The sequence below is a fragment of the Aulonocara stuartgranti genome, assembly GCF_965226115.1.
Source record: "Aulonocara stuartgranti genome assembly, chromosome: 19".
Taxonomy (NCBI): Eukaryota; Metazoa; Chordata; class Actinopteri; order Cichliformes; family Cichlidae; genus Aulonocara; species Aulonocara stuartgranti.
Window position 1 is genome coordinate 31,148,508 of NC_138955.1, and position 27,661 is coordinate 31,176,168.

The following is a 27,661-nucleotide window of genomic DNA, read 5'->3' on the forward strand; positions in this document are numbered from 1 at the left end:
AAATATTGTATCTAACCAGATTCTTACTCTGGATGGCATTACCTTGGCCTCCAGTAACGGTGTGAGGAACCTTGGAGTCATTTTTGACCAGGACATGTCCTTCAACGCACATATTAAACAAATATGTAAGACTGCTTTCTTCCATTTGTGCAACATCTCTAAAGTTAGAAATATCCTGTCTCAGAGTGACGCTGAAAAACGAGTTCATGCATTTATTACTTCCAGGCTGGACGACTGTAATTCATTATTATCAGGATGTCCAAAACACTCACTGAAAAGCCTTCAGCTAATCCAAAATGCTGCAGCAAGAGTACTGACAGGGACCAGAAAGAGAGAGCATATTTCTCCTGTTTTGGCTTCCCTTCATTGGCTTCCTGTTAAGTCCAGAGTTGAATTCAAAATCCTGCTCCTCACATACAAGGTCTTAAATAATCAGGCCCCATCTTATCTTAATGACCTTGTAGTACCATATCACCCTATTAGAGCACTTCGCTCTCGCTCTGCAGGCCTACTTGTTGTTCCTAGAGTATTTAAAAGTAGAATGGGAGGCAGAGCCTTCAGTTTTCAGGCCCCTCTTCTGTGGAACCAGCTTCCAGTTTGGATTCGGGAGACAGACACTATCTCTACTTTTAAGCTTAGGCTTAAAACTTTCCTCTTTGCTAAAGCATATAGTTAGGGCTGGACCAGGTGACCCTGAATCCTCCCTTAGTTATGCTGCAATAGACGTAGGCTGCCGGGGGATTCCCATGATGCATTGAGTTTTTCCTTTCCAGTGACCTTTCTCACTCACTATGTATTAACAGACCTCTCTGCATTGAATCATATCTGTTATTAACCTCTGTGTCTCTTCCACAGCATGTCTTTTATCCTGTCTTCCTTCTCTCACCCCAACCGGTCGCAGCAGATGGCCCCGCCCCTCCCTGAGCCTGGTTCTGCCGGAGGTTTCTTCCTGTTAAAAGGGAGTTTTTCCTTCCCACTTTCGCCAAAGTGCCTTCTCATAGGGGGTCATATGATTGTTGGGTTTTTCTCTGTATCTATGAAGCGCCTTGAGGCGACTTTTGTTGTGATTTGGCGCTATATAAATTAAATTGAATTGAATTGAATATAGCTCCTAATGTCTTGCATAAGATTGTACCTCATATTTCCCATTTTTGTAGTAAATGTCAAAAAGAAACTGGCACTTTTTTACATTACTTTTGGGAATGTAAATTAATCAAAAGATTTTGGAGCTTCATATCTCAAGAACTAAGTAATATTTTTAACAATCTGATTCAAAGGGACCCTGGGTATTTTCTTCTTGGCCTAGCCTCAAAAGAAGTAACATTGAATCACTTGCAGCGCAAATTATGTGACAAACTATTGCTGGTAGCTAGTAAATGTATTCTCATTAATTGGGTTAAGGATAAACCTCCCTCTGTGACGTTGTGGTACAGAGAATTATTTAAAGTTATTCCTCACGAAAGAACTGCTGCTATTTTAGGAGGAAATGAGGGTCTCTTTCTCAATGTTTGGTCCCTTTTCTTTCTTATTTGCCAGATGATTTGTCCCAACTGTTGAGGGGGGGTGGTTGCGATTAAGATGTTCTCAGTTAAATAGGAAGTAAGTGTAAAGGATAATTCATTCTTGGAGTTTATCTTTTTCTCTTTCTATATCTGTGGGTAATTGAGTGAAAATATGTTTTTTTTTTTGTGTGTGTGTGTGTGTGTGTGGGGGGGGGGGGGGGTTCTTTCTTTCTTTTCTGTTTGGTTGTTATGTTTTATGCTATTCTTGATAACGAATAAAAATTGTTTAACGAGAAACAATCAGAAGACAAGACATTGTGCTACAGGAAAAGTGACAAAGATTTGAGAGTACAAGGTCACAGTGACTCAGACTGGGCTGCAGATGTGACTGACAGGAGGAGTACTACAGGTTACTGCATAAGCCTGAATGAAGAAGGTACTTTGGTGTCATGGCGAACAAAGAAGCAGCCAACTGTTGCCTTGTCAACTTGTGAAGCAGAGTACATAGCTTTGGCAGCAACAACACAAGAATGTTTGTACTTGACACAACTGTTGCAAAGCATGTATGAGCATCAAAAGGGACCACCAAAGATTTTTTAGGACAATCAAGGGACTATTGCATTGGCAAAGAATCCTGTTAACAGACAGAGGTGTAAGCATATCGATATCAAGTATCATTTTGTGAGCTCAACAGTTAATGCTGGAAATTTGATATTGGAATATTGTTCGACAGGTCCGATGGTGGCCGATGTTATGACAAAGCCAGCAACAAAGGGGAAGTTATTGAAGTTTGAGAAATATATGTTTGGAGTGTAAACAAATAGTAAAGAAAAACTGTTTCTTTTGGAATGCATGTAAAGCTGACAACGTGAGTGCAAGTGGGGGTGTTGAGCTAGTTAATAGGTATGCCCTCATTGTCATCTGTTGTGATTTTATTTTGAAAGGATGCTTCCTGTTATGCTGCTGAGTATACGCGAGAGTTCAATAAACAAAGTCACCTTTTGGTGTGAATGTTCCGGTAAAAGCCGATGCCCCACGTGTGATTATTCCTCCGTCTAGACAATAAGTATCTTCAATATTCATGCAGATTCTGCTGGAAGACCCGTCTCTGCTAACATGTATGTTTATATATAAATACTAGGGGTGCAACGATACTCGTATCGATATTGAACCGTTCGATACAGTGCTATCGGTTCGGTAAGCATATGTATTGAACAATACAAAAATGTAATTTATTTTATCAACTTTTCTTCTAACGATGCTGTCTGTGTTGAGCGCTCAGTGGATCTGCGTTCGACCAGTCCGCCTAGGCTGCACTGTCGAGCGCAGATCCACTGAGCGCAGCGCAAGCTTGCAAGACAGGAGCTAAGCTTGTTGCAACATGGCAAATTGAACCTCCCCCACCCTCATTCAGATCTGGCCTTTGGAACTATTTTGGTCTTCATGTGAAGTATGACCCTGAAGGTAAGCGCGTCATGGACAAAAGTAAAAAAGTATGTCGGATGTGCCACGCAATGCTCAATTACATGGCCCGACATAGATTACACCTGACCCCTACAGCGCCTCCTGCAGGTGGTGGGCCTACAGGGTCCATGGACTAAGATCCAGTCACCAGACACTCACCCTCAGGCACCATCCCCATGCCTGGCTCCAGGGTGGGGCCCCGGTAACCCAATCCCGGGCAGTGTGAACTGTTCCCTTGATTGTAAACTCATAGAGGTCTTTTCAATCGCTCTTTGTCTGGTACCTCACTCAGGACCAGTTTGTCATTGGGACACCCTAACAAACTCCTCCACCATGATAAGGTAGCGATTAATGGAGGGTGTATTCCAACTAAAGGGGGATCACACTCCTCAGCCTCCCTGGGAAAGTCTATGATAGGGTGCTGGTAAGGAGAGTCCGTCCATTAGTTGAACCTCGGATACAGGAGTAAAAATGCGGTTTTCCCCCTGGTCGTGGAACACTGGACCAGCTCTTTACCCTCTCGAGGATCCTGGAGTGTGCATGGGAGTTTGCCCAACCAGTCTATACAGTGGGGCAAAAAAGTATTTAGTCAGCCACCGATTGTGCAAGTTCCCCCACTTAAAATGATGACAGAGGTCAGTAATTTGCACCAGAGGTACACTTCAACTGTGAGAGACAGAATGTGAAAAAAAAATCCATGAATTCACATGGTAGGATTTGTAAAGAATTTATTCGTAAATCAGGGTGGAAAATAAGTATTTGGTCACCTCAAACAAGGAAAATCTCTGGCTCTCACAGGCCTGTAACGTCTTCTGTAAGAAGCTTTTCTGTCCCCCACTCGTTACCTGTATGAATGGCACCTGTTTGAACTCATCATCTGTATAAAAGACACCTGTCCACAGCCTCAAACAGTCAGACTCCAAACTCCGCCATGGCCAAGACCAAAGAGCTTTCGAAGGACACCAGGAAAAGTATTGTAGACCTGCACCAGACTGGGAAGAGTGAATCTACAATAGGCAAGCAGCTTGGTGTGAAAAAATCAACTGTGGGAGCAATCATCAGAAAATGGAAGACATACAAGACCACTGATAATCTCCCTCGATCTGGGGCTCCACGCAAGATCTCATCCCGTGGGGTCAAAATGATCATGAGAACGGTGAGCAAAGATCCCAGAACCACACGGGGGGACCTGGTGAATGACCTGCAGAGAGCTGGGACCAAAGTAACAAAGGTCACCATCAGTAACACACTACAACGGCAGGGAATCAAATCCCGCAGTGCCAGACGTGTTCCGCTGCTGAAGCCAGTGCATGTCCAGGCCCGTCTGAAGTTTGCCAGAGAGCACATGGATGATACAGCAGAGGATTGGGAGAATGTCATGTGGTCAGATGAAACCAAAGTAGAACTTTGTGGTATAAACTCAACTCGTGGTGTTTGGAGGAAGAAGAATACTGAGTTGCATCCCAAGAACACCATACCTACTGTGAAGCATGGGGGTGGAAACATCATGCTATGGGGCTGTTTTTCTGCCAAGGGGACAGGACGACTGATCCGTGTTAAGGACAGAATGAATGGGGCCACGTATCGTGAGATTTTGAGCCAAAACCTCCTTCCATCAGTGAGAACTTTGAAGATGAAACGAGGCTGGGTCTTCCAACATGACAATGATCCAAAACACACCGCCCGGGCAACAAAAGAGTGGCTCCGTAAGAAGCATTTGAAAGTCCTGGAGTGGCCTAGCCAGTCTCCAGACCTCAACCCCATAGAAAATCTGTGGCGGGAGTTGAAAGTCCGTGTTGCTCGGCGACAGCCCCAAAACATCACTGCTCTCGAGAAGATCTGCATGGAGGAATGGGCCAAAATACCATCTACTGTGTGTGCAAACCTGGTAAAGACCTATAGTAAACGTTTGACCTCTGTTATTGCCAACAAAGGTTATGTTACAAAGTATTGAGTTGTATTTTTGTTATTGACCAAATACTTATTTTCCACCCTGATTTACGAATAAATTCTTTACAAATCCTACCATGTGGATTCATGGATTTTTTTTTCACATTCTGTCTCTCACAGTTGAAGTGTACCTCTGGTGCAAATTACTGACCTCTGTCATCATTTTAGGTGGGGGAACTTGCACAATTGGTGGCTGACTAAATACTTTTTTGCCCCACTGTATGTGTTTTGTGGACCTGGAGAAGACATTCGACCATGTCCCTCGGAGTGACCTGCTTGGGGAGTATAAGTGTTTCTGGCCCATTGCTACGGGCCATTCTATCCTTATACAACCGCATAGCTTGGTCTGCATAGCCAACATCAAGTCAGACTTGTTTCCGGTGGGTGATGGACTCCGCTAGGGCTGCCCTTTGCCACCGATTCCATTTGTAATTTTTAAAAATGAGACCACGCAAGCTTGTGGGTGGTCTCAGAATCTCATGTCTGCTTTTCGTAGATGACGTGCTTCTGTTGGCTTCATCGGGTGATGGCCTCCAGCTTGCACCGGAATGGTTCTCAGCTGAGTGTGAAGCGGTGGAAATGAGAAATCACCACCTCCTAATATGAGGCCATTGTCCTCAGGTGGGGTGCTAACTCCAGGTTAGGGACGAGTTCCTGCCCCAAGTGGAGAAGTTTAAGTATCTTGGGGTCTTGTTCACGAGTGACAGGAGTGGGTGACAACAGTCGGATTGGTGCAGTGATGTGGACGGTGTACCAGTCCGTTGTGGTGAAGAGAGAGCTGAGTGTAAAAGCGAAACTCTCAATTTACCGGTCGATCTACGTCCCTACCCTCACCCTATGGCCACGAGCTGTGGATAGTAGGGATGGGTACCGGTATCCAGTGCCATCATAAACGGTAGTAACCAGGCCGAAAAGCAGTGCACATTTCAGTGCTTTATTTCGGTGCTTTTTTTTTTCCTGAGCTGTGATACACTTTAGATTCTAGCCGATCATTTTACGTTTCCGAGGATAGTAGGTGTCATGAATCGCTGTGTGGCAGGCAAGCAGGAGTGGTGGACCCAAAATGCAGAACTCAGACACGGAAGTGAAACTTAAGGCGCAGCTTTATTGCTGGGAAAAACCTCGTACAAACTAAACTCACCAAAAGAAAACCAAAAGTCAGAACAGAGGAACCAAGGACTGAAACACTGGAAAGAAACACTAAACTGGAGCAGGAGACCAAACACTAGGGACATAGAAGCAGAACACACAGCTAGTTGAGGGTACGACGCGACACTGACACAGAGAAACACAGGGCTTAAATACACAGACGGCAGTAATCAAGGGATGAGAGACAGGAGGGGAACACACCTGGGAGAAATCACAGCTGACGAGACTGAGCACACTCACATATGACACAAACCTTCACAATAAAACAGGAAACTCAGACACATGGAACCAGACAAGACATTGAACTAAACAGACAGATTCACAAACAGATGGGGTGACACCATAGACAGAGACAGACTCAAAGGCAGACCAAATATAACACACAGAACTCAAACAATAATAATAATCATCATCATCATAAACTAGAAAATGATAACTAAAAGCGCTGGGTCACCGACCCAGGACCATGACAGTACCCCCCCCTCAAGGGCGGGCTCCAGACCGCCCAACAGAAGCACAAAAAACAGCCAAAAACAGAAAACAACCCCACCAGGGCGGGCGGCGGGGGACCAGGAAGGAGGGACAGAGCCCAGAAAGACCCAGAAGGTCAAGTTCAGGGGGCCGACCCGGAGGCCGACAGCGCAGGAGGCCAAAACGGTTCAGTTCCGGGGGCCGACCGTGTGGACGGCAACTGCGACGACGGGCAAACAGTTCCGGGGGCCGGCCATGCGGAAGGCAACGGCAGAGACTTGGAAACAGTTCAGGAGGCCGGCCGTGCGCAAGGCAACGGCGGAGACGTGGAAACAGTTCAGGAGGCCGGCCGTGCGCAAGGCAACGGGGGCGGCGAAGGAGACGACGGAGCAGTTCAGGAGGCCGACCGCGCGGAAGGCGGCGGCGGCGCCGAAGGAGACGACGGAGCAGTTCAGGGGGCCGACTGCGCGGAAGGCGGCGGCGGCGCCGAAGGAGACGACGGAGCAGTTCAGGGGGCCGACCGCGCGGAAGGCGGCGGCGGCGGCCCTCCAGTCCCAGGCGTGCTGGCCATGGCCTGGTGGGCACAGGACCAGTCGAGGCAGGGCCAGACGAGGCAGGGCCAGACGAGGCAGGGCCAGACGGGGATGACGAGGACGCAGAGGCTGGACCAGACGGGGATGACGAGGACGCAGAGGCTGGACCAGACGGGGATGACGAGGATGCAGAGGCTGGACCAGACGGGGATGCAGAGGCTGGGCCAGACGGGGATGCAGAGGCTGGACCAGACGGGGATGCAGAGGCTGTTGAGCGCTCAGTGAATCTGCGTTCGACTACTCCGCCTAGGCTGCACTGTCGAGCGCAGATCCACTGAGCGCTCAACACAGACAGCATAGTCAGAAGGAAGAGTGCAGGGCAAGCTAGCAAGACACATGGACCTCCCCCACCCTCATTCAGATCTGGCGTTTGGAATTATTTTGGTTTTCATGTGACGTATGACCCTGAAGGTAAGCGAGTCATGGACTAAAGTAAAACAGTATGTTGGATGTGCCATGCAATGCTCAATTACATGGGTGGGAACTAGTGTGTTAGCGCAGTTAGCTCGTTAACGTGTTGGCCGTCTAGCCCCACACACGGGGCGATCGGCGGTAGCTCGTTAACGGAGATTTGCAGTGTTGTGGCGTTAAGGTCATTTCAACGAGATTAACCTGAAAGCACTAGTGGGAACACAACGAATATGACTGCACATTTACTCCGACATCATCCTAGTGCAAAGACCAAAACAACAAGCATGCTACTAACTTTAGCCGAGTCATTTAGACAGCTGTTAGCACATGATTCTCCTTATGCTGCTGAGAATATAGCCCAGAAGAAGCGGATAGTATAGCTTTTATTTTGGAAAGAGACATTTCTCTGTAATAAACTCTCTTTTCCAAAGATGAGTGATTCCTCAATCAGATACAGGGCTCGCAATATCGCTAGCCCGACGTCCCGGAGCTAGCGATTTTTTTCAGTCGGGCTACCAAAATCTATCTCTGCCCTGCCCGTCGGGCTATTGTAGGAAGGAAAAATATATGTCAATGCTTTTGCATTCTTTCAGAAATGTAGCTGGGTAATTATGTCATTGGTATCGGTGAGCCACTGTCAATATGTGACATATTGAAATCGCGTTTGAATTTGCGCTTGTTTTTTTGCTTTCACTTTGCAATCGTGCGAACTGTGTATAGAGAGCGACAGCACTGATCTGTGAGTGATGATAATTTGCGCACCAATTCCTCTGACATCGTCTTATTAATCGTTAGCTTACTATGCAAACATGACAAGTGAAATCTCCCGCAGCTTAAACATGTGAGAGGTTGATCGCGCAGAGAATCGCTGACCGTCATGTGAGTGTGTGTGTAAAAGCAGCAGTATATATATTTTAGTTCTGCTGAGCCAAATAAGACAGGTCAGGGTGAAGAAGTGACAGCCAAAGAAAAGCTTACCACAAAACGGAGAAGTTATGACAAATCAGACTATAAGGCAAAAAGAAAGTGCAGCTTTATGGTTTCATGGACAAAAGAATTTCTGTGGCTGCAATATGACGAGCTAAATAACCAGGGCTGCACATAAGTGGTCCGCAGGTGCGCATTCGCTGTCAAAATAAAAAACACGCACAAGGGTTAGGGTTAAATTTAAAAACTGTACTTTTGAGTTAAAATATATATTTATAATTTTAATAAATGACAAATTAAAAAGGCATGAACATTTTTTTTGTATCGAAAAAATATCGAACCGTGACACCAAAGTATCGAACCGAACCGAACCGTGAATTTTGTGTATCGTTGCACCCCTACTGGCCACGCATAGCGTTTTTTTAAAAAGCCGAGAAATGCACCGTATTTGATAGCTTGCTGCCACCGTGCCCATCTACTGCGGGTTTGGTGCCTGTTAGGGGACCCGGAGTTAGCAACATCCCCCAAAAACCCGAAGAGGAGAGTCCTGGCCCCTAGCCCTGCCAGTATAGCAGAAATGATGACTGATGATGATGGCAGCAGCAGCCGTTCTTCTCTGCGTGAGTAGCTTAATGTTGTTCGTGTGTAATTTATGTTGAGTAGGCTAACCACGTTATTACATTAATGCATGTAAGGTGAACTAGCAAACATCATCATAGCTACATGCGGCTGTCTTCTTGTTTGATGGCAGGTACTCCCTTCACCCTGGCCAAAAAGGCTAAAATGACCAAAGAAAAAGTGGAAAACAGTTAAACATGAGAGGTTTTTGGACAAAGTTTGTGTTCTCCATTCTTTAAGCACCGGTTTGAGCACCGTTTAAGCACCGGCACCGTTTCAAAAGTACCGGTTTGGCACCGGTATCAGATAAAACCTAAACGATACCCATCCCTAGTGGATAGTGACCGAAAGAACGAGATTGTGGATACAAGCGGCGAAAATTAGCTTCCTCTGAAGGGTGGCTGGCCTCTCCCTTAGAGATAGGGTGAGAAGTTCAGCCATCTGGGAGGGGCTCAGAGTAGAGCCGCTGCTCCTCCACATCGAAAGGAGCCAGCTGAGGTGGTTCGGGCATCTGACAAAGATGCCTCCTGGGCGCCTCCTGGGTGAGGTGTTCCGGGCATGTTCCACCGGGAGGAGGCCCTGGAGCAGACCCAGGACACGCTGGAGAGATTATATCTCTCGGCTTGCCTGGGAATGCCTTGGTGTTCCCCCGGATAAGCTGGAGGAGGTGGTTCAGTCAGTCAAAGGCCCAACTCACGAACGCAATCATACCCTGGATGTCGTACTTTCTTGCGGCCTATCACTCCTTGACACTAAAATTTGTAACATAAATCTTTCGGACCACATGTCTTATTTGAGTGTCTCTTTTCAGGTCAGCCTGGTAAATCAAATGTGCTGCTCCTATAAAAATCTAAATCAGGCATCACCTGTTAACAAGTCCACTCATTCGACAACTAATAGTCTGCTTTCTCTGTTCAATTAAGCTTGTCTGGAAATACTGCTTTCCAGACAAGCAGACATTGCTCCTTTTACCACCAGGTATCTAAAACCTAAAACCCACCATGGTTGAATAATGACACCAGGGAACGCAGACAGGTATGTAGTAAAGCGGAATGAAAGTGGAAAAAGGACTGTCTCCAGGCGTCGTTTGAGGCACGTAGAGAATCTCTGTCAACTTACCAGAAAGCTGCAAGAGCAGCAAAAACAAAAAACTTTTCCAAGATCGTGTCCAACAATTACCATAAACCTCTGATTTTATTTGGTATTATAAATTCAGTTCTTAATCCTCCTACTATTGATCCTCATATAGCAGTGAACATAACATGTGAGAATCTACTGAAATTCTTCATTAATAAAATTGTAGATATCAGGTCTCACATTATTCCTCCCATTTCTGACCCATGTGTTTATACTCCAACTTTGGCCGTTTTTGACCACTCCGAGCCAGTATCCCTTACATTACTTAATAAAGTAGTCAGAAACTTGTTAACCTTCAAAATGTACCTTGGATATCATTCCACCTAGCTTACTGATAGATGTTTTTGACACTGTTGGTACATGTTTGCTTTCCATTGACAATAACAGTCTTCAGTCTGGGTCTGTTCCCTCTGACTTTAAACATGATGTGGTGGAACCCATCCTTAAAAAGCAGAATCTGGACTCAACAGTTCTATCAAATTACCGTCCAATCTCTAAATTGTCCTTTTTGTCAAAAGTTCTGGAGAAAATTGTCCTTCTGCAGCTTCAGACCTTTTTAGATCAACACGACATTGGTTAACTATTCCAGACTGGTTTTGAAACGCACCACAGCACTTTTAAAAGTTTCTAATGACCTTTTAACTTTTACTGACTTGGGAGATTCTGCTATTTTAATATTATTAGACCACAGTGCTGCTTTTGACACAATAGATGACAGTATTCTTATCTGTCGACTGGAACAATGTGTCAGAATTAAAGGGCTTGTTTTGGAATGGTTTAAATCCTACTTATCTAATCTTACTTTTCTGTTAGATTCAGACACATTGTCTCCAAGGACCGTGCTTTTTTGCAGGGTCCTCTTTTAAATTTACATGCTCTCGTTGGGATCAATTTTTTAAAAAATACGGTATTTCGTTTCATTGCTGCGCAGACGATTCTCAGATTTACCTTCCACTGAAATTAAAATCAGTAAATCCTCTGAAGGGACTGTTTAATTGTCTGAAAGATGTAAAGACATGGATGGCTCTAAATGTTCTAAATCTAAATGAACAGAAAACTGAGGTCATTGTCTTTGGTCCTTCTAACCTTTATGACCTTGGCCCCTTAGAAAACTATAACAGAAAACTAAATTGACAGCAATTTAACCTTTGATAAACAGATAAATAATGTAGTCAAAACCAGCTTCTTTCATCTTCGCCTAATTGCAAAAGTTAAACCCTTTCTCTGTTTCAGAGATTTTGAGAAAGCGATCCATGCCTTCATCTCATCTCAACTTCTGTAATAGCCTCTACTTTGGTGTTACCTCTTCATCAACTGGCCAACTGTAGCTAGTCCAAAACGCGGCAGCACGACTCCTAACTGGCACACGCAAGTGAGATCATTTATCTCTTATACTTGCATCACTACACTGGCTGCCAGTCAGCTTTCAAATTGACTCTAAGATCTTAACACTTGTTTTTAAGACCTTGCGCATGGACTAGCCCCTACATATCTTGCTGATCTCCTAACCTGGTATTCTCCCCCAAGATCCTTGAGGTCTGCAGACCAAATGCTTTTGGTTGTCCCCAGGTCCAGACTAAAACACAGAGGAGACCGGGCATTTCCTCCCCAACAGTGGATACTTTTAAAATCTGTCTAAAGACCCATTTTTATTCTCTGGCTTTTGATTCATCATAAGTTTGTTACCATTATTCTTTGTATGATTTTATTCTCTTCTAAAACAATATTCTATGTTTCTTTTATGTCTTCTGCTTTGTCCATTTTATTGTACAGTACTTTGGTCAACACATGTTGTTTTTAAAAAGTGCTATATAAATAAATTTGAAGTTGAACTTGATCACCCTGTGTGCATTGAGTCCGTTGTGTGCTACATTTAGGGTTACTCGTTACGGCCAAGGGTAAATGGTGCATGGGATGCAAAACCTGAAAATCCTTACAATACTTTTGAAACCATTAATCAAACGCTCAGTTTTCTAAGAATTTTGATCATTTGGTTGAGGAAAGAAGTATACAGGATTAGAGTTTCTCGCTGTAACTCTTTCTGCATACATACTCTTACACTTTTCTGTGCACATCACCATGAATTCTTAAAATGAATAGAGATCGCAAAAGACACATTTTGTCATAAAAAAAATCAGATCTATCTCTCTAGATAGATTTAGCTAAAAAGCATGGAGGTAAAATTCTGTTTACTATGCGAATGCTGATAACAACTGCAACACGGTAGCCCAAACTGATGTTATGTGTTTTTTTTCCAGACCTCCCCTGTAACATTTATTTATTTATTTAAACTAATGACATGAGTCAAATCTTTAAAATCAGTGAATGTTGCCATTCTTATGTGCTGTCATGGTGCTCCTTTACCTTGTCTGGCAAGCTAATGATGAGTTCTGCATCACCAGGTGACCAGCTGTGTCTCAGCAGAGTTTGCAGGAAGTAGTGGCTACAAGCTGCAAGGACAGCCCTGTGTGCTCGTAGCTCCCTGCCCTCTACAAGTACAGTCACATCGCACAAGATGCCCTGCCGCCGTTGATCCTCCAGGCACAACATCATATTGGCACAGTGGACTTTGGATTCATATACGTACAGAGGCGTTGCCGCCCCACTATCTTGCTGCTTGCCTGTCGACATCACTCTGTGTAGCACCCTGCACAGAGAAAAGACACATGTCAGGACACAATATCAGTTAAGCTTAAACTATTTGTATGAGTAACATTTTATTTTTCAAAACACCAAAAAGAAGTAAATAAGTAAATAATTAAATTGGGATTAGTGTTGTTCAATACGAGTGATTTCCTTTACAATCTTAAGGACATACCAAGAAATATTTAGCCTGGTATTAAAAATACTGATCCGATACAGATACTTTGTACATGAACTTAATGTGTTTGGGGGAAAAAAGTAGTCCATCCATCTTCTTCCGGTTATCTGGGGCCAGGTCTTGGGGCAGCAGCCCAAGCAGAGAAGCCCAGATCCCCCTCTCCCCAGCCACCTCCTCCAGCTTGGGGAACATCAAGGCATTCCCAGACAAGCCGAGAGATAATCTCTCCAGCATCTCCTGGGTCTGCCCCGGGGCTCCTCCCAGTGGGACATGCCCGAAACACCTCACCCAGTAGGCGCCCAGGAGGCATCCTTGTCAGATGCCCGAACCACCTCAAAAGGCTCCTTTTGATTTGGATGGCTGAACTCCTCAACCTAACGGAGAGGCCAGCCACCCTTCGGAGGAAGCTAATTTTCGCCGCTTGTATCCGCGATCTCGTTCTTTCGGTCACTACCCACAGCTCGTGACCATAGATAAGGGTAGGGAAGTAGATCGGCCACTAAATTAAGAGCTTTGCTACAGCGTCAGCATCAGCATCACTGCAGCTGCAGCTGCAGCACTAATCCATCTTTCCATCTCCTACTCCCTTTTCGCATCACTCGTGAACAAGACCCCGAGATACCTAAATTCCTCCACTTGGAGCAGAAACTCCTCCCTGACCTGGAGTGGGCACTCCACCTTTTTCCGACTGAAGACAATGGCCACAGATTTGGAGGTGCTGAATCTCATTCTCATCATTTCACACTCGGCTGCAAACCATTCCAGTGCAAGCTGGAGGCTGTCACCTGATGAAGTCAACAGAACCACATCATCTGCAATGTGATGAATAAAAGTAGTGTATTTCAAATTATACCTTTATAGTGAATACAAGACCTCAGACTATTTGTTGTAATAGTTTAATTATGAACAATTATCATGCAAAAAATAAAAAAAACGGAAACATCAGTACCTACATTTTAAAATATGCAATTAACCGGCAAAAACAAATGTATACCTCCACACAATTGGTCATGTATGGAACTATTAGGAACAAACTTTCCACTGTACTCAAAAAGTTGTTACAATTTTTTTCAGCAGAATAATATAGTGAATAAAGTGAACTTTACCAACTAAGACATCTTAAATATGTCATTCTAGTACATTATTAATAGTTTAAGGTACAGCAAAGAACCTCAGGTAACCTTCAGTAAATGTGAGTCAGCATTATTTATTTGTACATTCTGATATCGTTGATTTAAGTAACTGTTTAACCAATAACTATCCCTCTAATACAATGTCTCTCCAGCTTTTTAATCAGTAATCCAAGCTCTATTGTGTCAAATGGTTTTTACTTCAATAAACACTACCAAAGTATATTTTCTGTTATCCAATGCATTTGCTATGTCTTCTGATAGCTGCCATACAGCTAAAGCTATTAACTATAGCAGACATATTTGCTCTAAACCAGTAATGTCAGTCAGTTAATAGACATTTATTGTTTTTTCTAGGAAACATGTTTCAACTGCAGACACATTTCAGTAGTTTTACTATACATTCTATGTTTTTCTTACTAGCCACATTTTAGTTCCAGTCCAATCTGTGGACTTTTGTAATTACATTTTTACATTTTATATCAATTATTTCTTTTTCATTAACTCTTATAATAAAAAAGGAGTACTCCCTCCTTTAATAGTTTAAAAAAAGTTTGGTGTTCTAGACTTACATGTATTAAAACCAAACTGCAAACTGCTTTACTGCTGCATATTTTCCTGCACCCTTTGACAAACACCTGGTCTATTCATGCATACAGGCACTTTAAAAAGGTTTTTTCAGTGCACTCTCTGAACACTTAGATGGCACACTTGTTCTTGGAGGCGACCTCAACCTTGGACTAAATGAAGACATGGATAGGCTCAATACAGCAGGAACTCAGCGTAATTGGCAGTCCACAAATATAATCAAACAGTATATGAGTGACTTTGGTCTTTGCGATGCATGGCGCTCCCTTCACCCCACCAGTAAGGAATATACTTTTTTCTCACATGTCCATCACTCTTACTCTCGTCTGGATTATTTTCTGGTCAGCAGCTCACTGCTGAACAACATTTCAGACACTGAGATTCACCCTATAGCTGTCAGCGATCATGGTCCTGTATCTTTAACACTAATGCACAAGAATAATACTACGCCAAGAAAAAACTGGAGATTTAATACATCACTGCTTAAAGATGAAGACTTTATTAAATATTTAAAAAAAGAATTTAGACTATAATGACACTCCCGAAACATCAGCATCTGTTCTATGGGAAGCAGGGAAAGCTGTGACGAGAGGTAAAATAATTCCTTTCTCATCACATAAAAAGAAAGAAGAAAACAAAAATATTCAGGAATTAGAAAAAACCATCAAATCCCTAGAAGAAGCCTACGCGTCCCACCAAGATCAGGAAACATTGAACAAAATACACAAAACAAAACGAGAATTAAATGAGATAATTGATAAAAAAACAAAATTCTTAGTACAAAGACTACGCTTACAAAATTATGAACATGGTAATAAATCCGGTCAATTTCTAGAAAACCGGCTAAAAATAAAGAAAGAAAAAACAACTATATGTGCTGTTCAAGATTCATCTGGGAACACAATATATGAACCGATACAAATAAACAACATTTTCAGGGATTTCTATAAAACGTTGTATTCACCACAAATAAACCCATCTAAAAAAGAAATTGATCAGCTTTTGGACAACATAACTCTTCCAAAATTATTAGACACTCAAGCAATGGCACTGGATTCACCACTGACACCAGGTGAACTCCAGGAAGCCCTGATAAGTATGCCCAATAATAAGGCTCCAGGTCCAGACGGCTTTCCTGCAGAATTCTACAAAGAATTCTGGTCGATTCTAGCACCAGTTTTCTACAGAACGTTGTTGGAAATTAAAGAAAAGGGCAGACTTCCATCAAATATGAATTCTGCAAACATTAATCTCCTGCTAAAACCAGGCAAAGACCCTGTATATCCCTCAAGCTATCGTCCAATATCCCTTATAAACGTAGACCTTAAAATAATCTGCAAAGCTCTCTCAAAGAGACTGGAGAAAATAACCCCCCTCTTAATTCATCCTGACCAAACTGGTTTCATAAAAGGTAGGCACTCATCAACAAATACACGTAGATTACTTAATTTGATAGACTACTCATACAGTAAAAACCTAGAAACTACAATATTCTCTTTAGACGCAGAAAAAGCATTTGACAGAGTTAACTGGAAATTTCTATTTGCAACTTTACACAAATTTGGTTTTGGATCCTCTTTCATAAACTGGTTAAAAATATTATATAATTCCCCAACAGCTTGTGTCAGAACAAATGACCAGACATCCTCCAGCTTCTGTCTCTTGAGGGGCACCAGGCAGGGATGCCCACTCTCCCCTTCACTATTTGCAATTTTTATTGAACCACTAGCAGCAGCAATTAGACAGAATTCAGTAATTAAGGGCATAAAATGCAAGAACGTGGAACATAAAATCAGCCTTTATGCGGATGATGTGTTACTCTTTCTCCAAAATTCACAAACCAATATCTCTGGGGTGATTGAATTGATAAACTCTTTTGCAAGAATATCAGATTACTCAATTAACTGGTCAAAATCTACAGTTCTACCGATTAATTGCTCCCTCCATAATTCCTCTTCTACACCACTGCAATCGGGAAATATAAAATATTTAGGTATTAATGTTTCTCCCAAGCTTGCAGATCTAACTAAATTAAACCATATCCCACTTTTAAAGAAGGTAGAAGATGATCTGGCTAGATGGAAATGTTTACCCATATCACTCATGGGAAGGGTTGCCGCTATAAAAATGATGATCTTGCCAAAAAGAAATTATTTATTCTCAATGATCCCAACTAAACCGCCACAAGATTGGTTCAGATCTCTAGATTCATACATGAACAAATTCCTTTGGAAAAATAAACCCCCACATATAAGCTTAAAAACACTACAAAAGACCAAGGATAAAGGAGGACTAGAACTACCTAACTTTCAGCACTACTTCTTAGCCAATAGGCTTCAGTTTATCTCAGGATGGCTAAAACATACCCTCTTAGATGAACCTTGGCTAGATGTAGAACAAGCACTTTGCAATAATCTAGAGATTTCAGATCTACCATTTATCAGCTCAAACATCCAACGACATGAATGCTTCAAAAGCATCAGCATCAGCTCTTCTCTGACAGCATGGTGGGAGTTTCTAAAATTGACGGCGTTTTCATTAATCCCATGCAAACGTACACCTATCTGGAATAACCCTGACATATTACAAAACAATAATATGATAAACTTTCCAGATTGGAGTGGTAAAGGAATCAAAATACTTATATATAAGTATTTGATTCCTATATTAGAAGGAACAGACTTTATTCCATTTGACAGACTAGTTACACAATATGGGATCAACAAGAAAAGATTTTTAGAATATCAACAAATTAAATCCATAGTAAAAAAGAAATTTAAACCGGGTCAAGTTGAACTACAAACACCACCAAGTGTGGTTCAATTTCTTACTCTTAAACCCCCCAAATTACTATCCAAAATATACAGAATGCTTTCTAAAACGGATGAATCAATATCACTTCCTATTGCAAAATGGGAAGCGGATTTATCAGTTAACTTAGACCTAAACTTCTGGTCTCAGATATGTTTAAAAACCTTTCATTTAATTAGAAATCCCAGTCTTCAATTAATTCAATACAAAATACTACATAGAGTGCACTATACAGGTCATCGGATATTCAAGATGGGTTTTACGTCTACCAACAACTGCTCACACTGCCAAACCAATTCACCGGACAATTATATCCATGCTCTTTGGTTCTGTCCACCAGTTCAGACGTTTTGGCGCGAGATATGTGAAGATGTCACTTCACATATAGCCCATATGGTTTTCACTGCCCTATGCATAGCCAAGAAAACTGTCCTCATGAACTGGAAAAATAAAAACAATCTTAATTCTAACCAATATAGAAATTATCTATTAGATTACATTAGTCTTGATACAGCCTCTGCCACCACATCAGATCAATTGCTCTGGGCTCCTTTGATCAGCTCCATCACCTAGTGGGGGTGGGGGGTCATAGTTTGGTCCCACCTTTGCTGTTGTGATTGGTGTGGGGGTAGGGACAGGCTTGGGGCGTTGGGGGATTCCCCAGGAGCATCATCCTTGGAGGGTTCAACCCGGGGTTGCGGTCATGGCCTATTAAGGGCTCTGTTGGCTCTTAGGTGACGGTTTCCTCGTGGCTGCGTGCAGCGGGGCTAGGGGAGGGTCTGTGCTGACGGACGTGGGTTACTTACCTGGTAGCCTGGCTGGCCCTGGGTGGGTCCGGGACGGGCGTGAGGTTCTGGGGGTGCTCCGACTCTGGGCTGGGGCCCTGGCCGGGCCTCGGGGGCTTGGGTCCTGGTTGGTATGTTGCTGGGGTTGTGGGTGGGTGGGTGTATGGGGGCCCAGCCCTGGCGCAGGGTTCCGCCGGCTCATCGAGCCACCTGGGGGGCTCTTCAACTGGTGGGGGAGGCTGTTACATCTTGCAGGAGGTCTCCTCTCTTCAGGAACTCACTCTGCAGGAGGAGGAGATATAGGAGAGGTGGAGGAAGATCTCAGCCTGGGCGTCTATTGTCTTGTGTAGTATGGAAGATGAGTCGATGATGGGGTGGTTGCAGTTTTCCTTGTGGTGGGGTCGGGTGGGCTGTCCTGGGCTCTGTGGGGCCAGGCGGGGCTGCTGAACTAGGCCCCGGTCCGGAGGGGCCTATATTTAATATTTAGTATTTACTGTTACATTCCCATAGATCATCGTGATGTTGTTTATTATGTTGCTCTTTTTCTTCTGCTTGTTCTCTCTTTTTTCTTTCTCAACAGGTGATCCAGGTGATTGATATATGTATTTTTTGTCTGCTTATTTTGTTGTTTTTTGTCCTTTATCTCCGTCCCTCTTCCCCGCTGTTTTTCTTTCCCTTTCTTTTCCCCAGTAAAAAATCTGTCCCGTATTTAACAAATAAACAATAAAAGGTGAATCAAATAGACCATTACGGCAAGGCTGGGATGGTCCATTTGGTAAAGTAAATCCGTTGGGCATCTTTCTTTGCCTTTAGACAATAATTCTGATGGCAAAAGAGCCAAACGGGACAAGCAAAAAAAAAAAAAAAAAAAAAAAAGAAAAGAAGCTATGATTCAGTTTCTAATAATGTCTCTTCAAATGATGCTGTAAAAACAGATACAGCGTACGGAAAAAATAAATACAGACACAATGGACAGGATACTGTTTAAACTTGTCATTTTACACACACACACACACACACACACACACACACACACACACACACACACACACACACACACACACACACACACACTTTATGTATTTGACAGAATTCCACACAGATTGTGGGCAGCTCTGTCCAGAAGCTTTTCATTGCGTTTCATTTTCATGCTGTAGTACAATAAATCTGACACAGACAGCTGAGCATGCAGTCTGTATTTCTCATCAACATTAGGCTCTATATGTGTGTCTGCTGACTCATGGTTTTTAAACAGGCACATCCTAGCACTGGGGGTTTGCCGAAATAGTACTAACGTTCTGTTTTTTCTCCCTGCTCATCTCAGCACTGCAGATCATCTCCTGCATTACCTTACCAACACTTCAGGCTTATCCCATTCAGCACTGTTTTTTTTGTTGCCTGAATACTGTCCGCTGCCACTATTTACCCACTGGACTCCTTTTTTCATTAAGTATATTTCGGCATTCTGCAAGATTGAAAACAAAATAAAAATAAACAGCAATCCTCAAGATTGCTATTTGCTGTCATACAGACTTTGGAAATACAGATATTATTTTTATAGTTTAAGACACATCTTGTGGCTTTTATCAATGGATCAGTCAGTAAAGAAGCTCCAGCAAGTGAACCGCATGCTAAAAGATTTTTGTCAATTTGCCTTTTTCCATTTTTTCCATCAATTTAAACTAAAGACCTGTATACACATTCTGGCGGAGTATCCAGAGAAAACCCATGTAAACATGGGGAAAGCATGCAAACTCCACACAGAAAGGCCCTGGCCGGATGGTGGAGTCAAAGTCAGGACCTTGTTGCTGTGAGGTAACAGTGCTATACGAACTCCCAGTCTCAATTTGGGTCAAGGACACCCGCTCTACTGTTAAGATTATGCTTAAAAATTAACTTTTCGATGACGCTAAGGAGCAGCTAAAGAGCTGTTAGGACATTTTAGGAAAAGTTGTATACATTAGAATGTACCATAGATCAGGTAGATATGGATAATTTTCTGTCTCAGATACACCAGCCGTGTTCAAGGGAAAACAAAGACAGCCTGGGCGCAATATCGGACCCCTTCAACAAGAGCAAGCTATACAGAGACTGAGTTCTTAGAAGTCCCGTGGGAATTTCCCCACAGACTTTTATGAGGAGTTTGTATGTGAGTGAAGTTGGCCCCCCCCCACCTTCTTCAAATCCAACAAAAGTGGTATCAAACGTTTGTGCTACGTTTGTGCTGGTTTGTGCTGCAAAAATTTTCGTTTGTGCTGCTATCATTTTAAAGATATTAATAAAAATTTCTTGAGGTCATCAGAGGTCAACCAGCCCCCCCACATTAATTAAATCAAACAAAATGGGTGTCAATCAACTGTGCTACGTTTGTGCTGGTTTGTGCTGGTAAAATTGTTGTTTGTGCTGCTTCTGTTTTAAAGATATTAATGAAAATGTAAAGGTCAAAAGGTCAACCAGCCCCCCCACATTACCCAAATCAAAGAAAATTTATGTTAAACGTTTGTGCTACGTTTGTGCTGGTTTGTGCTGCAAACATTTTCGTTTGTGCTGCTAACATTTTAAACATTTTAATAAAATAACGTCTTGATGCGTACTTAATCATCCAGGTAAGTAAATCCCAAAAGGTTGATTCTGTCCATCTGGACATTTTCAGCTGGAGAAACGTTTCGTCACTCATCCAAGTGACTTCTTCGGTCTCAGCTGACTGCAGGTTTCCCCAACCTTATAAACACATGTGAGTGAAATTGGCCCCCCCACCTTCTTCAAATCGAACAAAATTGATGTCAAACATTTGTCCTGCAAATTATTTTGTTTGTGCAGGTTATGTTTCCCTAATTTTATAAACAGTACATGTACAGTGAGAGAGAGATGTTACATCTGTCTTCACTTGCATCCCAGTCATAGAAGCGTTGGAGGTCGTTCATAAGAGATTACAGGATCATCCCAACCTCAGCAACAGGACCACTCTCAGCACTGATCAGTTGTGTTTGCTTTTGGAACTGTGTCTTAATTCCACCTATTTTGCATAAGGGTCAGTACAGGCAGAAACCTAGGTGTGCCATGGGTTCCCCCAGGCCCCTGGTCAAAGTCACCAAACCAGTTCGTAAGCAGGTACAGGTGTGGCCAGAAGGGTCCTCAGAGGCACTGCAAGACTGCTTTTCCACCACAGGCTGCCACACACGACAACACCACAGACTTTCAGGAATATACAGAAACTGTTACTGCCTACATCCCAAAATGCATCGATAATGTCACAGAGACCAGGTGTCACGGGTTGCTTAGAGGATCCACTCGCAGGACTCATGAGTAGCGTTTAAACAGAGACGGTTTATTTACAGATCTTCACCAAGTGTATGTACAGACAGTGTGGGGTTAGTGCTATATACAAGACGTGAGGGGCAGGGCTCCAGGGAAAACGGGGAAATCACACACGCGCTCAGTTCAACCTCTCTCTTCTCCGCTAGCGACCAGTCGCTCCTTCCACACTCCACACGGGGAACCACGGGGAATCTAGGAACAAAGAAACACTCGTTAAGTCTCTGAGACGGAGGCACAGGAAACTTAAGCTAGACGTGTACTGACTAGAGCCTTCACAACAATCCAGCGTTGAACAGCTGATCTCCTCCTTCTAATATACCAGCTGGTCTGATGAGGCCCAGGTGTTCCCAATCCAGGAAGGCGTGGACCGAGGGCGTGAAGCCGCCATGAGTTCCGCCCCTGCAAAACAGGGCAGAGAAGAAGAGAGGGGGAGAGAGAGGGAAAAGAGAAGAGAAGGAGGGCTAGGAGTGGAGAGATTCTGATCAGCACCTTGCCGATCCTGCAGGTTGTGACACCAGGACTATCACTGTCCGGGCCAATCAGAAACCATGGCTCACAGGTCAGGTTTAAATGCTCCTAAGGTTGAAAAATGCAGCCTTCAGAGCCGGGAATTAGGTGAGCCAAAGAACAGCAAGGGCAAACCTGTCACGTGGCATCAGCTACAGCAAAGCTTCAGCGACAGCAGAGATACTTGGAGGCAGTGGCAAGGAATACAAACCATCACAGAGTACAAGCCCACTCTGCAGACCGTGGTGACACAATCCCCAGACAGTGTGTGGAGATCCCTTGCCAAAATCAGTACCGCCGTTCCCACATGCCTCAAAGCCTCCAACATCATTACTGTACCCAAGAAGTCATCTACCTCCTGCTTTAAGGACTACCGTCCCGTCAAACTCACCTCCATCATTATGAAGTGCTTTGAACGTCATGCATCAAATCAAATTATTGCTTTCGTCAAAACGCTCAAGTGATGATGGAATTTCAGCTGCCCCTTACTCAGCCCTCACACATCTCAACACTAGAGACTCATATGTCAGAGTGCTGTTCATAGACTTCAGTTCAGCTTTCAGCATCATCATTCCCTCTCATTCACAAACTGGATCTGCTGGGGATCAGCACCTTGCTGTATAACTGGCTGCTAGATTTCTTGACAGGAAGACAGCAGACAGTACGGGTCGACAGCAACACCTCCAGCCCAAGAACACTGAATATGGGGGCTCCCCAAGGATGTGTGTTGAGCCCACTTCTCTTCACTCTGCTGACCCACGATGAGATCTACTACAGGGGTGAAGTTAACCATCTGGCAGAGTGGTACAGCAACAACAACCTGTCCCTGAATGTGGAGAAGACCAACAGCGACTCTACTTCCTCTGCAAACTGAGAAGCACAAGTATGACTCCTGCACTGGGTTCTGCAGGAAAAAATGACAATGCACCTGCCTCATTTGGAAGGTCCTCTCCATTACAGGTGACTACACTCATCCCTTCAGCAGCGTCTTCAGTTTGCTGCCATCAGGAAGGATACTGAAGAGCCTCTGGGCCAGAACACACAGACTGAGAGACAGCTTTGTCCATCGGGCTGTCAGGATGCTGACCATCTCTGAATCGAGAAGGGGGGCCCAAGGGTACATCTTTCGCCATCCTACAATGCTGTGATTGTAGCCATTCCCCACTTTCTGTGAATGGTACTCAGGGCCATTAATCAGTAGGCTTTGATTAGTTGTCATTGATCAATGGTCATAAGAATTTGCATACTAACAATCATGGAACTAACCCCCCAGCACTTTGTTCATTCAGAGGTGCTAGTTTCCTTCACTATGCAAATGTACTGTTTATAAGGTTGGGAAAACCTGCAGTCAGCTGAGACCGAAGAAGTCACTTGGATGATGACGAAACGTTTCTCCAGCTGAAAATGTCCAGATGGACAGAATCAACCTTTTGGGATTTACTTACCTGGATGATTAAGTACGCATCAAGACGTTATTTTATTAAAATGTTTAAAATGTTAGCAGCACAAACGAAAATGTTTGCAGCACAAACCAGCACAAACGTAGCACAAACGTTTAACATAAATTTTCTTTGATTTGGGTAATGTGGGGGGGCTGGTTGACCTTTTGACCTTTACCTTTTCATTAATATCTTTAAAACAGAAGCAGCACAAACGACAATTTTAGCAGCACAAACCAGCACAAACAGTTGTTTGACACCAATTTTGTTTGATTCCATTAATGTGGGGGGGCTGGTTGACCTTTGATGACCTCTAGAAATTTCTATTAATATCTTTAAAATGATAGCAGCACAAACGAAAATTTTTGCAGCACAAACCAGCACAAACGTAGCACAAACGTTTGATACCACTTTTGTTGGAATTGAAGAAGGTGGGGGGCCAACTTCACTCACATGGAGTATGTCCAGTCACACTCTGCATATCTTGCGTTTATTGAGATTTGGAAATGTCTGCTGCGATTTTGGGCTACATCTCTGCTTGCTAGCAGCGCAATTCTTCATGCAAAGTGATGCAAGACGAATCACTAGCTTTTTAGCTGCAGTTCGCTAGTAGTCCTGCTATGTTAATTTTGCGTCATGCACATACCTGAAACCACGGAATGTTGTAAAGGTGCCTTAACTACATGATTATTTTTGTGTAATGTGTTTTTTGTTGTTGCCCTTCAGTATGTTTTAATATTCACTCAGTGTTTACTGTGATTTGCAAGGGCCAGCAGCAGAGTTGGAGTTGTTTATGCCCCAGCATCTAAATAAACGGCGCGGTCCGAGCCACAAATTGAACGCCTGTGTCATACTGGTCTCTCTACTGTACACCCTAATCCAACACAAAATTACACAACGCAGAGTCTGGGTTGTAGGGAGGCCCCTGCACTGGTTGGGTTACAAGACAGTATACCAGGGGTGGGGAACTGCAGGCCTCAAGGGCCAGTGTCCTGCAGGTTTTGGGTCTCACCATGGGTCAACACACCTGAATCAAATGATTAGTTCATTACCAGGCCTCTGTGGAACTCCAAGACATGTTGAGGGGGTAATTTAGCCATTTAAATCAGCTGTGTTGGATCAAGGACACATGTAAAACCCGCAGGACACCGGGAGTTCCCCCACCCCTGCAGTATACAGTTAGTATAAAGATGGAACTCACTGAATGAATAATGTAACCTAACATAAACCATGAACACCACATCTATGACACCAGTGCAATACGCTGTTCTTTACTTTAAATACGGCAAACTAACCTGTTCATTCTGCACTAAACTGTAGAGTACTTTTATACAGTCTTTTATACAAAGTTAGTACACCTTAGTTTGTTTTGCAGGATGTTTTGGAATGTTAAAAATCATAACTTCACATCATATACAGAGCCAATAACTGATTTTAAAAATATTGCTAGTGGTACTCCTCATCCTCCTAGTAGCACCTGCTGGGGATCAAACTCTGGTAATTGGCGATTCTGCCTTTATACTAGACAGTATACCAGGGGTGGGGAACTGCAGGCCTCAAGGGCCAGTGTCCTGCAGGTTTTAGGTCTCACCATGGGTCAACACACCTGAATCAAATGATTAGTTCATTACCAGTTCATTATTAGAAGAACCAGATACGGTTGCTGCCTCTACCTGAAGCCAGATCGGAAGCTTAGCATAACAATAATCAGTAGGCGAAACCCACTGCCAGTGCAATAGAGCTCTTAAATTTGCTGCCCAGTAATAATGTCTAAACACAGGGAGACCTAACCCCCCACTGGAAGTATTTTTTTGAAGATGAGCCTTGGATATCTGAGGGGGTTTTCATGCCCAAATGAATGAAAGAATCAATGAATCAAGCTGCTTAAAAAATTTAAGTGGCAAATAAATAGGAAGGTTTTGAAAAAGATATAAAAAACGTGGCAAAGACACCATTCTAACTGCATTTATTCGACCAATCAGAGACAGTGGAAGCAGTTTCCATTTTCTAATATCGTCTTTGAGCTTGTCCAGCATTTCCAAGAAATTCAATTTATAGAGGAGTTTGGGATTTTTAGAGATCTTAAGGCCAAGGTAGGTAAAAGATGTAGTCACTAATTTGAATGGGAGTGGACTGAGGAACTTTGGGCATAGATTATCTGTTATTGGCATAAATTCAGATTTGTCCCAATTGATCATATATCCTGATAATTTCCCAAAGTGTTTAATGCAATTTAAAAGATTAGGGAATTAAATTTCTGGTTCAGGAAGGCAGATCAGTAAATCATCTGCATACATATTAACAAGACTTTCAACATTCCCAAATTTAACTCCCTGTATACCAGGGTGGTTTCTTATGTTAATGGAAAGGGGCTCCAGAGCTATATCAAAAAGAAGCGGTGAGAGGGGATCCCCTGTAATTGAAAGGGGGAGGATTTATCTGCGTTAGTGAGAATGCAGGACACCGGACACAGATAAATCATTTTAATCAATCCCTAAAGTACTCCCCAAAACCAAATTGTTTTAGAGTCTCAAATATATAAGGCCATTCAATCTGATCAAACGCTTTTTGGGCATCCAGAGAAAATACTGCTGTTTTAGCCTCTTTTCCATAACCTGAGTAAATTGTATTTAATAATAAACGGACATTATTAAATGACCATCTACCAGGAATAAATCCTGTTTGATTAGGATGTATAATTGTTGAAATATGTTTGCTCAATCTTGTAGCTAAGACTTTGGTTATGATTTTATGATCACAATTTAAAAGAGCAATGGGTCTATAATTTGCTGGGTCACCTTCCTCCTTTCCAGTTTTGTGAAGCAAACAAATATTTGCATCGTAAAGTGAAGTTGGTAACCTTTTATTTTTAACGGGGTCATTTATCATCCTAAGCATGAGAGGAGTAATTTTATTTTGGAAGGCTTTAAAGAATTCATTACCGAATCCATCTGGGCCAGCTGTCTTTCCAAGTGGTAAGGCTTGGATTGTTCTTAAAAGATGTTTTCGGAGACAGGGGAATCAATTTCATCTCTCAGGGCTTCATCTAATTGGGGAATAGATAATTCATTCAGAGTTGCTAAAATCGCTTTGAGAGGGTTTAATTTTACTAGAATACAGATCTTTATAGAATTTGGTAAAACAAGTATTAATTTCCTTTGGATTAGTACTTACTTTACCGGATTTCATTATCACTTTTTGAATTGCTCGTTTTGCTTGTTCCCCTCTAAGTTTATTTGCCAGCAGTTTCTCTGGTTTATCTCCAAATTCAAAATGTCTCTGTTTGAGCTTCAAGAGAAGATTGCTAATGCGTTTATTTAAAATTGTGTTATATTCATACCTTAATTTCAAATTTTCATTTAAATCAGTTTGCAACAAAGATGATCTATATACTTCTTCCAGTTCAGGAAGCTTATTTTCTATTTCTTTATTTGCCTTTTTCCCAATATTTTTTTCTTGGAAGATTCAAAGGAAATAATATGACCTCTCATCACGACTTTAAAGGTCTCCCATAAAGTAGAATCCGAAACTTCTCCGTTATCATTAGTAGCAAGAAACATATCCATATTCGCATTGAGATATTTAATAAATTCTTGATCATTCAGAAGGGAAGGGTTAAAACGCCAATTATAATTTTTGGTCAAATTGTTTTTAAAGACCATTGAAACCAGGCTGTGGTCAGATATTACAATATTATGGTAATTTGAATCAACAACTATGGGCAGGATATCAGAAAATAGTCAATTCTCGCCTCTGTCAGTGCGCCCCAGGGTGGCTGTGGTTACAATGTAGCTTGCCATCACCAGTGTGTGAATGTGTGTGTGAATGGGTGGATGACTGGATATGTAAAGCGCTTTGGGGTCCTTAGGGACTAGTAAGGCGCTATATAAATACAGGCCATTTACCATTTTAGTATAGGTTTTATGGACATGAGAGAAAAATGAATAGGCCCTCTCAGTAGGATGTTGTAAGCGCCAGATATCAATTAAATTTCTAGTTTTAATTAAATCATTCAGAGTTTGTACGGACCTAATATTAGA

The 27,661-nt window shown here is 42.8% G+C and overlaps 1 protein-coding gene across 1 annotated transcript in view; it reads right to left on the minus strand.

The window, feature by feature from the left end:
- Window positions 1-27,661, minus strand: part of LOC309695223 (transcription regulator protein BACH2-like) — a 75,162-nt gene that overhangs the window by 35,902 nt on the left and 11,599 nt on the right. The window contains exon 2 of the mRNA XM_082515737.1: window positions 12,587-12,869. Coding sequence (XP_082371863.1) covers window positions 12,587-12,853 — 267 coding nt within the window. The 5' untranslated portion in view covers window positions 12,854-12,869. The remainder of the gene's footprint in view (window positions 1-12,586; window positions 12,870-27,661) is intronic.